General features: G+C 36.6%; 2 protein-coding genes across 2 annotated transcripts; one reads left to right on the top strand and one right to left on the bottom strand.

The window, feature by feature from the left end:
* The first annotated feature begins 3128 nt into the window (after positions 1–3128).
* Positions 3129–3873, top strand: LOC120276442 (protein BOLA2). Its single transcript, XM_039283185.1, has 3 exons — positions 3129–3276; positions 3379–3401; positions 3476–3873. The coding sequence occupies exons 1-3, from the start codon at positions 3214–3216 to the stop codon at positions 3657–3659; spliced, it is 270 nt and encodes an 89-aa protein (XP_039139119.1). The 5' UTR covers positions 3129–3213; the 3' UTR covers positions 3660–3873.
* Positions 3874–6201: 2328 nt separating this feature from the next.
* On the bottom strand, positions 6202–9334 carry LOC120276441 (actin-like). The gene is made up of 5 exons (XM_039283184.1): positions 9256–9334; positions 7868–7936; positions 7377–7770; positions 6681–7294; positions 6202–6581 (listed from the first exon to the last, which is right to left on the bottom strand). Exons 2-5 carry the CDS (start codon positions 7925–7927, stop codon positions 6516–6518), a joined length of 1134 nt encoding a protein of 377 aa, XP_039139118.1. The 5' UTR covers positions 7928–7936; positions 9256–9334; the 3' UTR covers positions 6202–6515.
* Positions 9335–13055: the final 3721 nt, after the last annotated feature.

The following is a 13055-nucleotide window of genomic DNA, read 5'->3' as shown; positions in this document are numbered from 1 at the left end:
ATATGTTAACATGTATCTTTAAATGTCTACGTTTATCTTTAAAGAGTTAAGATATATTTAGTTATATCTTAACATGACATCAAATCTATTGTCTTCTTTACTTACCTCTAACATTTTGAAGTATTTTCGGAGATGTAAAACTTCATCTTCAAATGTTTTGATGTATAGCATGGCCTCTATCCTTGGAAAAGCAAATGGTATGTTTACTAATGCCTTGATAAACTTCTCCGTTAAATCTAAGTCATTGAGATCTCCTTTATAACTTAAGAGTTTTTCTTCTTCTTCCTTTGATGGAGCCATCTTCACTAGTGCTTTTTAAGCGGAAACTGGATTGCTTAAGAGGAAACTGGGTTAGTTAAACATAAACATACACTATTAAGCGGAAACTGACTAAGTTAAGTTGCTAGTACAATAATACATTATATTTTGACTAATTTAGATCCCAAAACTCTTTAGAAATTATTAGATTAAAAATAAAAATAAAAATCAAACTCAAATTCAACTTGTTCATTTTAATCAATGCTTAAAATAATATTTAAAAGAAAATATCTTGGAAGAACCAAAGATGCTTCTATTTTGTTATCACCAACCTCTCACTCGATAAAAGTTAAAAATTCCTCTTTTTAACTCTTTCTTATCCAAAACCCCAAATAACAAACACAACAACAACAAGGCACACAAAAACAAAGATCAATTTTTTCTTAAAAAAAACAAAGAAAATGAAAAAAAATCTTCTCCGACTTTCATGGAACTGCACGGCGACAGGACGACAGTGGATTCCCACATAACCCTGGGTTACCTCTAAACCCGGCCTCCGCAACACTGGCTGTATGTGTCAAAATCTCTTCGGTGAGCTAGTTGTCAGGGACATCAAACTCCGTTAGATTGCCAAGGTCCAGCACTCCGGTCGGTACACCACTGGTCAACCCATTCTTCGCCATGGGCACCACCTTGAGATTCTCCATCATCTTCAACGTCACCGGAATATTCCCACCCAATGGGTTGTCTGACCACACTAAACTCTCCATTGTGTCCATCGTCGGTAACTCTCCAATGTCCTCATCGATGCCTCCGGTGAACTAATTGTAAGAAAGGTCTATTTGTAGTGTCCCAGTGGGTCTCTTGTACTCTTAGCCAGCATATGTGCAATGAGAGTTCCCCTATTTCTATTTAAATATACGCATTTTCGCATAGCTTGGGTATAAACTGTTTAAAAATTTTTTGTTCCTATTTAATAATATTGGTTCATGTTTAAGTTACAGGGTCTCGTTTAGCACAAACATACAATTTTAAGTGGAAACTGGATTACTTAAGAGGAAACTAGGTTAGTTAAACACAAACATACACTATTAAGCAGAAACAGACTAAGTTAAGCGAAATCATGACATCGTAATAGCTTAATATATATCTTAAACGAACATAGCACAAAAACTCTTCGTGGTAGACCTACGCAATAATAAATTGTTTCTCTCTCTCTCTCTCTCTCGGGCAATCGGCAGAACTCCAACACACCAAATGGGGAGGAATTGAAGAACTCTCCAAGGTGATAAAAGTCTTATAAAGTCTATTTAACAAGAGACAAAAAAAGTTGAGCAAAAAGGATGGAAATGTGATGGCTCAAAGTACAATTTTTATGAACATGATGTATTGGGCAGTTTTTCTCACAATTTTCAAGAGCAATGATGGAATTTCACAATATGGAGACAGACGGAGTGAGCTGCATGGGTAAAAAGGAACTGAGACTAAAAAGGAGGGGTTGTTCAGGGTATTCATAACTTACAGGGGCTGTTTGGAAAGTTTTCAAACTTCTGGGGGTTAAACAATAATTTTCCCTAATTTTTTTATTCTAAAATAATTATATAAAAGCATTAAATGGGACATGATAAAAATAAAGCATTACAGAATAACAAGCCTAAATGATAAGAGCTAATGATTCTCGAAAATTGAAATATATCCAAAGCGAACCTTTCATTCTTATCCAAGAAGAATCATTCATCCAATAACCATTTGATTGAAAGGCTGTTATTCCACAAAAAATGCTTGTCTTTATGTGTATAATTCTAAAAAATTGTATTTGCACCTTGCAAAATATTATAATAGTTTTTATGCTGTCATGACAATAATTTTTAAAAAAAATTCCACATTTCTTTGATTCATTAAATAAATTAATTTTAAAATATAACATGGCAAAATCTGTATCCTCACTCTCAATTGTTACTGAAGGTTTGAGTGAAACCTTTAAAAAGTTTTAAGAATTACACAGAAGAATTTATGCATTTTTTTATTTAAAAAAAAATTTAATTAAATAGCGGGAAATGTGATACATAAGTATTATACTTTATTCAAAAAGCCATGAAGAAATATTTTAATAATAAAAATTGTTACTGCCCCTACAACAAGTCAGCTAATGCTATTCAGCCTTGATATTTTTTCTCAAATTCACAGCCCATCAGCCGTCAGATAATATTTTTCTTAGTTACCTTCTCAAAAAGGGGGAAAAAATAAGTAACTTAATCCCCATTGAAATGAAAAGATAATAAACCAAGGAGGGTCAGGGAAATTTGTCGGGAAAGAAGTTTCCATAAAAGTTTAGCGTCGCAACCTTACTAAAGGAAGGCTATCTTTCTCACTACTTAGTTTTTTTTTTTCTTTCATCAAGACTATAATGGCATGACACCATCTAATCTTATTGCCAGTCAAACTCAGGTTCGTCACAAGTATCACATCAAGCAAATGAAAACAAACACAAAAAAGATGTGTGTCTTTTGTTTATATCCATGCAACGGACTTTTCTTCTAAATAAGAAAAAGAACATTCTCTTTGTAGAAAAAAAAATTTGAGAGAGTAGAATAAACACATCTTTTTTTAAGCTTTCTTTTGTTTTTTCCTTTTACTTTTCGTAACTCTTAACTCCCCGCCAAACTTTAGGCTACCCCTCAAGGGTCGGAGAGTTCAATACTTTTTAACTCAAAAGGTAAAAGTTTGTAGCTTGTAACATTATTAATAAATTAAATTAAATTACTTTTACATGCATCAAAATAATTTTTGTTTTCACATAAAATCCAAAACAAATATTAAGATATAATGAATATATATATATATATATATATATATATATATATCGCAGGTCTCCCTCTCTCATCTCGTCTCCACTCGTCTTCTTTGGTTCGTTCTCTCGCAAGAAGGCGAGACTCCGACGATCAAGCTCCAGCCATGGGGGTCACCAAGGCGGACGTCGAGGCGGCGCTCACCTCCACCTTCAATCCTTCTCATCTCGTAATCTAATCCCTATTCTCTTCTCCTTCCTCTCCCCTTAATTTTCCCTTTTTTTCCCAAGCCCTAACTATCTAATCTCTTGCTTCTTCTTCTCTTCTTCAGGAAGTCATTGACACCTCCGGAGGGTAATGAGAATTCTCATCCTTTCTTCTTCTCTATTTTTGTGTATTTTATCGGCTGAAAAGAGATTGGATCGCAGGTGCGGAGCGAGCTTTGAGGTTGAGGTGGTTTCCGAGAAGTTTGAAGGGAAGAGGCTGCTGGAGAGGCACCGGATGGTGAATGCTGCGCTGGTTGAGCTGATGCAGAGCATCCACGCTCTCTCCATCAAGAAGGCCCTTGCCCCATCTCAGCTCCCTCCTCCTGCTGAGCCTGCTGCGGCCTAAGTCTAGTACTTCCGTATTATCTCCGTTCAATCCGTGATATATTATCTTTTTCCTTTGTTTTTCATGCTCCTTTTGTGCCTCTGGTTTTAGCTTTAACTTGATATGATTGCACTAGTATACAAGCATTACTGCTCTGCGTTGTGATAGTAAATGATGATAATAATAATAACAATAATTGAAGTTTGAAGATAATTTATAGTGATTTATGTGGATTTGATATGTTGTTTGATTGCAAGATTTGATCTTTGGGTGATTGGTTGTGTTAGATATGATTTTGATGTTGGAATAGCTTGTAATAATGTTAATCCTGTATTGATTGCAAGAAGAATATTTGCATTTTTTTTGTTAGATTGGGTAGCTTTAATTAATGAATATATGTGTAGTTTATGGAAACAATGATCTCTTTGCGATTTCTTTTATTGAATATATGTCTTGAGATTTTTCTGTTGAGCCTGCTGCAGTCTAAATCCATTACTCTTGTTTATTTGCATTCTCTATGAATCTTGATCTTTTTTTAATCCTTTGGTTCTCATGCTTCTTTTTGACACTGATTTATGCTTGAACTTCATATAGTGTGTTAATATATGACTATTACTGTAAAGTGAAATAGTAAATAATGATTGTAATGAAACTATGAAGATAAATCTAGCAAATTTGGTGGTTTTGGTAAAGTGTTTGAGTGCAAGATTTGAACCTTGGGTAATTGGTCATGTTAGATATGATTTCAAAGTTCAAAGAGTTTCTAAGAATGATAATCCTGTAATGATTGCAAAAGGAGTACTTGCATGGCTTGCAACTTAGGTTTATTGGTCAGAGCAGGTAGTTTTAACTGATGGATATGTGTGTAGTTTATGAAAATAATGATCAATTCCATTGGTCCCCCTACCCTCCCTGCGCAAGAAATGCACTCACCCACATCTCTCCCACTCTTGCTTTATTACTAAATACATGTCTTGAGATTTTTCCCACTGCAGTATAAATATGACACTCTTTGTAGAATTTTCATCCGCTCTGTGATCCTTGATCCTTTTTCCCTTTGCTTTGGATGCTCCTTTTAATGCACTGATTTTAGCTTAAATTCATACAATGCACTAACATGTGGTCATTGCTGCTATGTGTTGTGATACTAAATAATAATAGTAAGGAAACCATGAAGAGATGTTTAGTGGTCTATGTGGATTTGGTATGTTGTTTGAGTGGGAGATTTGAGCTCTGGGTAATTGGTTGTGTTAGATATGATTTCAAAGTTTGAAGAGTTCATAAGAATGTTCAATTCTATATTGGCTTTAAAAAGAACACTTGTATTTCTTTTTCTCCCCCTTTTGTGGTGAGAATGGGTAGATTTATCTGATGCATATAACTGCAGTTTATGAGAATCATTTTGAAATTTTTTTTATTGGATGCATGCCCTAGTGGTAGAATATGTTGAATGAGCAGGGCAAGTGATGCCTTTGAGAATATTATTCCCTTGTTTACTGTCGACTTGTCATCATGTTGCAATTTTGATCGAATAACTTGTCTTGAAGTATAATATTTTGAATAGTTAGCACAAATGATAATGAGAGTATTGATCTTGTATCAACTGAAACAGAAAACATATTCACTTAGTAGCATGTCTTCAGATAGTGATAAATGGTTTGAGCATAGTGCCATTAAAGAGTGTTAGTCTCGTATCAAACAAAGGATTTGTGCAGGTTTCTATTGTGTATGCATCTCAAACTAAGATGAATGTATGTGGTGTTTATGGTGAAATTGTTGTCTTTGCACTATTATATTCCGTTTTGACATGACTTAAGGTGAAATAAGTTTAATGATTTTAGTTAAGCTATGGAGTAACTTTATAGTCTCAGGAAATTAAAAGATTGAAATGGAAAATACATTTTTATGATTTTTAGCGCCGACTTTAATGCAAGATGAGTTTCATTTCTGATTTGGAAGCTACGATTCTGGTTGGTGAAGGTAGAATAAAACTTACATTTCCATTTCAAAATGTAACTTATGGCAATGACTAAACATCTCAAAATTGATTGTTTATATTAAGGACCTGTTTGTTTCTATTTGTTCTAAAAACAATTATTTAAACATTTATTTATTTACTTTATAATTTATTTCCATTTTTAATTTGTAATTTTGAAAAACATGTTTGTTTGACTTGTTTCCCAGGACAAGTTTTAAATTAAGAAAGAAATATGAGGCGACGTTTTTAAAGTAGGCACACATGTTTGTATTTTAAATGAAAAATGGGAAAACATGCAACTATAGATGCCAACAGGATGGGGATTTATGTCTGGGATGTATTCCTCCCTGGTCCCAACTTGTCAAGTACATTTCCAACCCTGTCCCCGAACTCAACGGGGATGTATTCACCGTTGAGTAAACCTAATAAATGGATTTTATTTTATCTACACATATTTAGCGAAAAAGTCGAATGATTTACAAATGAACATTAATTTCTAACACAAGATTATTTATTTATTAATTTTCGTGTGCATTATTAAATACTCCAATTTAGAAGGAGATGATACTGTGCAATCCAAGGCTCTTCAAACATCTCGCGCTAGAAAATTACATTGACATGATAATGGAAATTACATACCATTCAGCTAACGCCAAAACTACAACGCCCACCAAATTGGAAAAATAAAATAAAATTAATTTATAAAATAAAATAAAATAAAATAAAATGCAAACACTTAAACAGCTACAACCTCAACTAAATTGGGAAAAGCTGCTACAAAGGGTGTACCACTACAAGCACATCGAACAAGCAAACTCTTCAAGCCACCGACAAACCAGAAAACCCATAATTTGATCAAACCATACAAAAAGAACAACACTAAGGAAGAACTCAGCGGCTCAGAAACACTTCCTGTGGACGATTGAAGGACCAGATTCATCATACTCAGCTTTAGATATCCACATCTGCCATAACAAATAAATATGTTAAATTATTTGCATGAGACAAAAAAGGAAGAGATGATTTCTCTTGAAATGAAAAATGAACAACTCCAAAGAACTCACCTGTTGGAAGGTGCTCAGAGAAGCAAGGATGGATCCTCCAATCCAGACACTGTACTTGCGTTCAGGTGGTGCAACTACCTTGATTTTCATGCTGCTTGGAGCAAGGGCAGTAATCTCCTTGCTCATCCGATCGGCAATGCCAGGAAACATTGTAGAGCCCCCACTGAGCACTATATTGCCATACAAGTCCTTCCTGATATCAACATCACACTTCATGATGGAGTTGTAGGTGGTCTCATGGATGCCTGCAGCTTCCATTCCAATCAGGGATGGCTGGAAGAGGACCTCTGGACAACGGAACCTCTCTGCACCGATAGTGATGATCTGACCATCAGGCAGCTCATAAGTTTTCTCTACTGAAGAACTGGTCTTGGCGGTCTCAAGTTCCTGCTCATAATCAAGTGCAACATACGCAAGCTTCTCCTTCACATCCCTTACAATTTCCCGCTCAGCGGTGGTGGTAAAGGAGTAGCCTCTTTCAGTGAGAATCTTCATCAAGGCATCAGTGAGATCACGACCAGCAAGATCAAGCCGGAGTATGGCATGTGGAAGGGCATATCCCTCATAGATTGGGACAGTATGGCTCACACCATCACCAGAATCAAGCACAATACCTGTTCATGTTGGCATATAACAAATTGTAATTAGCTGATAAGTTGCTAGATTTCAGAGAAAGCGATTGGAAACTCTACCGACCAGTTGTGCGACCACTCGCGTACAAGGACAGCACAGCCTGGATTGCAACATACATAGCTGGGGAATTAAAGGTCTCAAACATAATCTGAGTCATCTTCTCTCTGTTGGCCTTGGGATTGAGAGGTGCTTCAGTAAGTAATACAGGGTGCTCCTCAGGTGCAACACGAAGCTCATTGTAGAAGGTATGATGCCAAATCTTCTCCATATCATCCCAATTGCTGACAATTCCATGTTCAATTGGGTACTTTAAGGTGAGGATACCTCGTTTAGATTGCGCCTCATCACCCACATAAGCGTCCTTCTGGCCCATACCAACCATGACACCAGTATGACGAGGTCGGCCTACAATACTGGGAAATACTGCTCTTGGTGCATCATCACCAGCAAAACCAGCCTATATGATAAATAGGGACATGTATAGATTGTCATTTGGTGAGTGTTTGATAAAAACGAAAAAGGAGTTTGGCTAATGTGATGAGGCTGTGCCATACCTTAACCATTCCAGTACCATTATCACAAACGAGAGGCTGGATATCCTCACTGTCAGCCATTTTCTTTACCTATAGAAACAAGAACCATATTTTACCTACATTGCAAAGCGCTTTTTTGACTGTGTTCTTATCTAATTTTTACTTGCATGCTTAGGGTATCTAATCATATATAACTGACACTGTAAAGAGATAGAGTGTGCTTGGTCAATAGGTATTCAAGCGTCAATTAATTCCAACTTTCTTTATCTGGTCTAGTTTCAAATGCTTGGCAATTGGTCTATAGTATCTCAATTGGAAACTGTTTCTCGAGACAGAAACAAGAGCTAAAATGCAGAGAAAAAGCATAAGTTGATATACATCACTTGAAGCTACAACATTTATCTACCTATAGTAATAAGAGTAATAGTTAATAGTTCACAGAAAAATTTTAGCTGTCATGATGGAATAGGAAATAAAGAACAAGAGAAGAATATTATTGAAAATATCAGAAGGTAACAAGAAAATTTTATACTTGACTAACAAATGCTTATATAGCTTGCATTATTTTGAAACATAAGAATTTCCTATTAGCTATATCTTTAAACATAAAGATTATTTCTAAATAATAATACTACCAAATATAGTTTCTTACTAATAATGAAACCTTCCAAATAAACTTTGAAACATACATAACAAGAACTTAAGGTCTTTGTCATGTATTTAGCCAAATCAATTCACCAAAACCAGCTACTTTAAATGACATATTCACAAATAGAACCATAAAGCCAGCTCCTTTGCAGCCTTGAAATGCTCTGTTGATTTAGAATGTTTAATGAAATCACATGCCACAAAGATTCAAGACATTAGAACAATTATTGATCATGACATGCTGTTTAAAGGCCTAGAATTGCTTTATTCTTCAAGAAAAATAACAGACAGACGAGAATCCGATCATTAATCCCGAAATACTCCTCCAAACCATCCCAAGAACAATCCATGGAAACCTAGCCAAAATTTCAGGATTTCACATTCGAAAAAAATCAAACGTCGCTTCCACACCCGATTCTCTCAGAATAACACGGTTTCATCTCAACAACAACAACAACATATATATATATATATATATATACATCAAAGATCAAACCCCAAGAATCCTTCAAATCACTCTAAAATCAATCCGTGAATACTCTAGCAACAAATCCACGATTTCTAATTAAAAAGCAAGTAAATCCACATACAAAAACAAACATTAATACTAACTTCTCCCAGAATTAAGACGATTTCATCTCAAAAACATCAAAAAAATCGCCAAAAATCCAAATTAGTCCAAACAAAACCCAAACGATTTCGCCTTCGAAGACGATCACCAAAAAATAAACAACAATTTGTAGCTAGGGTTTCGATCGAACCTGAAAAAGAGCAAGATCGAAGAGTAGACCAAGACGACCAGCCCTCCTTTCCAACGACGAAGGGCTTTGGATTCCTCGAAATGGCGATGAAGTTTGAGATACGAAGCAACATATATATATATATATATATCTGGAAACGTTATTTTGGCTGCTGTGGTTTACACAGCGAACAGCAAATATTATCGATCGTGACCATTGAAATTGCCTCACGATTAGCATCTATATTTCAGGTAGCCAGTTTTAACGGCTAAGATGATTTGAGAGAAAATGATTCTGTTTGTCTCTTTACAGTGAAACATTCACTGATTGTTTTTCTTTTAAATTATCAAATACCATTTCGGAATCATTCTGACCACGATGCAATGAAAGTAATATTTGGACCTGAGAAATACAACTGATATTTGTTACTTAAACAGGTGGCCAAGTTTTATTCGTAAATAACATGATGTTCTATTTTGAGGTCATTTTTTTCTAGCGTGAGATAGAGAAACTTGGGACTTACGACGCTGACGTGGGCATTCACAATCTATGGAAAATCAGGACCGTCAGATGCCAACGGGCAGTAAGGCATTAGCCGTTGGATTTGAGTCAATTTTTCGAGAAGGGTGCCCGTGCCGTATGAGCTTGTGTGAGATGACGCATTGACGCCAACCAATTAGAGCTGGCTCGAAAATAGAGATATTTTGGTCACACATCAATGTTAAAGGATATTGAGTAAAATAAATAAACTCTAAATGGCCCCTGAAGTCCTGAATCCCCATCTTCCTCTTAATATCCTCAAAAGTACCTTGCTTATTGCATACATCCTCACCACAAGGATGGCATCACGCCGAAGAGATAGCATCGGATCGGTTTTGACACGCCCAGGTTTTGTATTTGCATGACAAATGAGATTCACCTAATATAAATATACCGTAATTGAAGGGGATCATAAATTCACTTAAAATATAACACTTTAGAGTTAAGATTTCTTTCTCTCGTAATCTTTCCGAATGAGTTAGCATAAGATTTTATGTGTAATGCAATCGTAAAGAGTAAGCTTTAGGATATTCTGATTTTACTTCATGTAGGATTAGGGGTAATTGCTTCTAGAAAAGAACTGTCTAATCTTTTGAATCTGTATTTTCACTATAAAGAGTTCATAGAATGCATTACTGTCATAGGGTAATCTATATGAGCGTTGTATGGGATTAGTTACTATTCAGCTTGAGAAAGGGAGTATTATGTATTAGATAATTTCTTGGTTCAACTAGATTGCAAGATTTTGCACAACCATTGTCTAAAATCTAACAAACCCTAGGGGAAGTCTATACCTAGACACCCTTCCTTCATGTTTATTTTGTTGTATTTTCAATGTGTTCCTGGTTCTTTGCTTTTACTTCACATTTACACTCCATTTCTTTGATTGAGTTAATTGTCAGGTTTAGAGTTAGTACTAGTATTCTTTAATTCCCTGCTGATCGATAACTCTGCTCCACAACACTTTGTATTACTTGACTGACACGTACACTTGCATACAATAGGTGACTTCAATCCCTATCACCCGCCCCCAATATCCATCAGGTTTTCAACCCACATCCAAACTCGAAAAGAGTTGGGTACCGTGGAGATCCTCACCTTTTGCCCCCAAAAACCACAAAAAAATTGGCCTAATATGAAAATGATAAAAAAAAAAAAATGAAGCTATGTCAATAATGAAGAAGTGGAGGGCAACATGGTAATTTCGCATGCTAAGGATCTCTCATTTATTGTGAATGAGAAAGAGTCATCCAAAGGTTTGAGGGCAATGTGCAGCATGTGAGGAAGTGAGAGAGAGAGAGAGAGAGAGAGAGAGAGAGAGAGGAAGCTACCACCAAGATCCCAAGAGGGGAGAAAGGGAAGAGAGGGAGCTAGGGCAAGGAGATCGGACGGTTAAACATCGCCAAATCTCACTCAAACTCCAGGAGGAGATTACTTGCAAGAAGCTCTACCTATTGATTAGGTTTGATCCTTCCTTTACCCCTATTTGTTATTTGTTATCCATCCTTGGTGATGATGATAGTGGTAATGTCATACAAAACCCTCTCTTATGAATGTTGTTGCCCTCATGCATGTAAACCTCTAGTTAGCTAGAGAAGAACTATTGTAACCATTGTTGATATAGTGGATACATGTTTAAGAGGCTTCAAGGAGTCCCGCGGGTTTTCCCTCGATTTATAGGGTATTCCACGCTAAAATTGTGTTCATACATTGTTGTATGTTTGTTCATCTCATTCTAATAAAAATTGAATAATTTGGTAATGTTTTATGCTTGGTTTGAAGCATTGATGCCTTGTAGAAGCCTTAGGAAGATCTTTGAAGCCTCAAGAAAACTTTACAAAATTGGCAGTGAAGCGGGCATGCCACATACCGGCCGCGTAAGGTTGCTAGTGAAGTGTGCGAATCGCCAGTGAGGTGTGTGGGCCACATACAGGCCGCGTAGAATCGTCAGTGAGATGCGTGGGTCGCATACCGACCACGCAGAACATACAAGTGACTTCCACTGAGTTTTTTACTGTTATAAATATCGTCCAAACGCCCAACAAGTGATATCAGAGCGCCAGGTTGACAGAGGCAATCCATGTGAGCTCAAATGGAAGGAGAAAATACATGTATAATGATAAAGTTAACCCATTCGATTTATTCAATTTGGAAGAGCAGGATGCAAGACTTGTTAATTGTGAAAGATCTATATCTTCCTATTATGGGGAAGACAAAGCCAAGGAGTATAACTAATGATGAATGGGGGATATTGCATTTGAAGGCAGCTGCCATAATTAGGTAATGGGTTGATGCAAGTATCTTCCACCATATTTCTGAAGATGTCAAGGCAGATGAGCTATGGAAAAAGCTAGCAGTCTTGTATGAGAAGAATACCTTCAAAAATAAGGCCACAACCATCAAAAGATTGGTGAATTTGAAGTACAGAGATGGAAGGAGTATGACTGAGCATACTAGTGACTTTTAGGGCTTGGTGAACCAATTGACATCTATGGAGATGACTTTTGAAGATGAGTTGCAAGCGTTGCTACTTCTAAGTTCTCTACTAGATAAGTGGGAAACACTAGTAGTATCTCTGAGTACTTCAGCCCCTGGAGGATTGTTGACAATGGAGATGGTAAATGAAAGCTTATTGAGTGAAGAAGCCAGAAGAAAAGAGAAAAGTGAATCTTCTTCTAAAGCACTCATATCAGAAACCAATGAACATCGTGGAAGAAGTGCAAGTATACTTCCACAAGGTTATGGGGACAGAGAAACATCCAGAGCAAGGCCAAGAAGCAGGAAGAACATCAAGTGTTTTCACTGCAATAAAGTTGGTCATATGAAGAAGGAGTGCAGATTCCTAAGGAGAGAACAGATAGAGGAAGTGAAGAAGAGCAGGAGACAAATACAGTAGCCGCAGAGGATGACATTTGTGTTGTCTGTGATGATAGCTATATCAGTCTTGCTAGCCAAGAGAGTAACTGGGTGCTTGACTCAGGAGCGTCATTCCATGTTGCTCCTCATGATGAGCTCTTTACTTCTTACTTTAGTGGTGACTTTGAGAATGTGAAGATGGGGAACAATGCTACATCAAAAGGTTGTGGGTGTTGGAGATGTTTGGTTGGAGACAAACCTTGGGTATAGGTTGCTACTTAAAAATGTCAGGCATATTCCAGACATGAGCCTAAACCTAATATCCACAAGCAAGCTTGATGATGAAGGGTTCATCAGTTGGTTTGGTGAAGGCAAATACAAGCTCACCAAAGGCTCCCTAGTGGTTGCTAGAGGAAGGAAGACAG

Source organism: Dioscorea cayenensis, chromosome 14, assembly GCF_009730915.1.
Source record: "Dioscorea cayenensis subsp. rotundata cultivar TDr96_F1 chromosome 14, TDr96_F1_v2_PseudoChromosome.rev07_lg8_w22 25.fasta, whole genome shotgun sequence".
Classification (NCBI taxonomy): Eukaryota; Viridiplantae; Streptophyta; class Magnoliopsida; order Dioscoreales; family Dioscoreaceae; genus Dioscorea; species Dioscorea cayenensis.
Note: the sequence above shows the minus strand (reverse complement) of the source record. Positions and strands in the feature narration are given on the sequence as shown.

What these genes read in the sequence shown, in the direction of transcription:
- LOC120276442 (XM_039283185.1), top strand. Translation starts at nt 3,214, where the DNA reads ATGGGGGTCACCAAGGCGGACGTCGAGGCGGCGCTCACCTCCACCTTC. An exon ending in CCTTCAATCCTTCTCATCTC is followed by an intron (nt 3,277 to 3,378) that starts GTAATCTAATCC and finishes TCTCTTCTTCAG; the next exon opens with GAAGTCATTGACACCTCCGG. An exon ending in GTCATTGACACCTCCGGAGG is followed by an intron (nt 3,402 to 3,475) that starts GTAATGAGAATT and finishes ATTGGATCGCAG; the next exon opens with GTGCGGAGCGAGCTTTGAGG.
- LOC120276441 (XM_039283184.1), bottom strand. Translation starts at nt 7,927, where the DNA reads ATGGCTGACAGTGAGGATATCCAGCCTCTCGTTTGTGATAATGGTACT. An exon ending in CGCGAGTGGTCGCACAACTG is followed by an intron (nt 7,295 to 7,376) that starts GTCGGTAGAGTT and finishes CAACATGAACAG; the next exon opens with GTATTGTGCTTGATTCTGGT. An exon ending in CTCTGAGCACCTTCCAACAG is followed by an intron (nt 6,582 to 6,680) that starts GTGAGTTCTTTG and finishes TTGTTATGGCAG; the next exon opens with ATGTGGATATCTAAAGCTGA.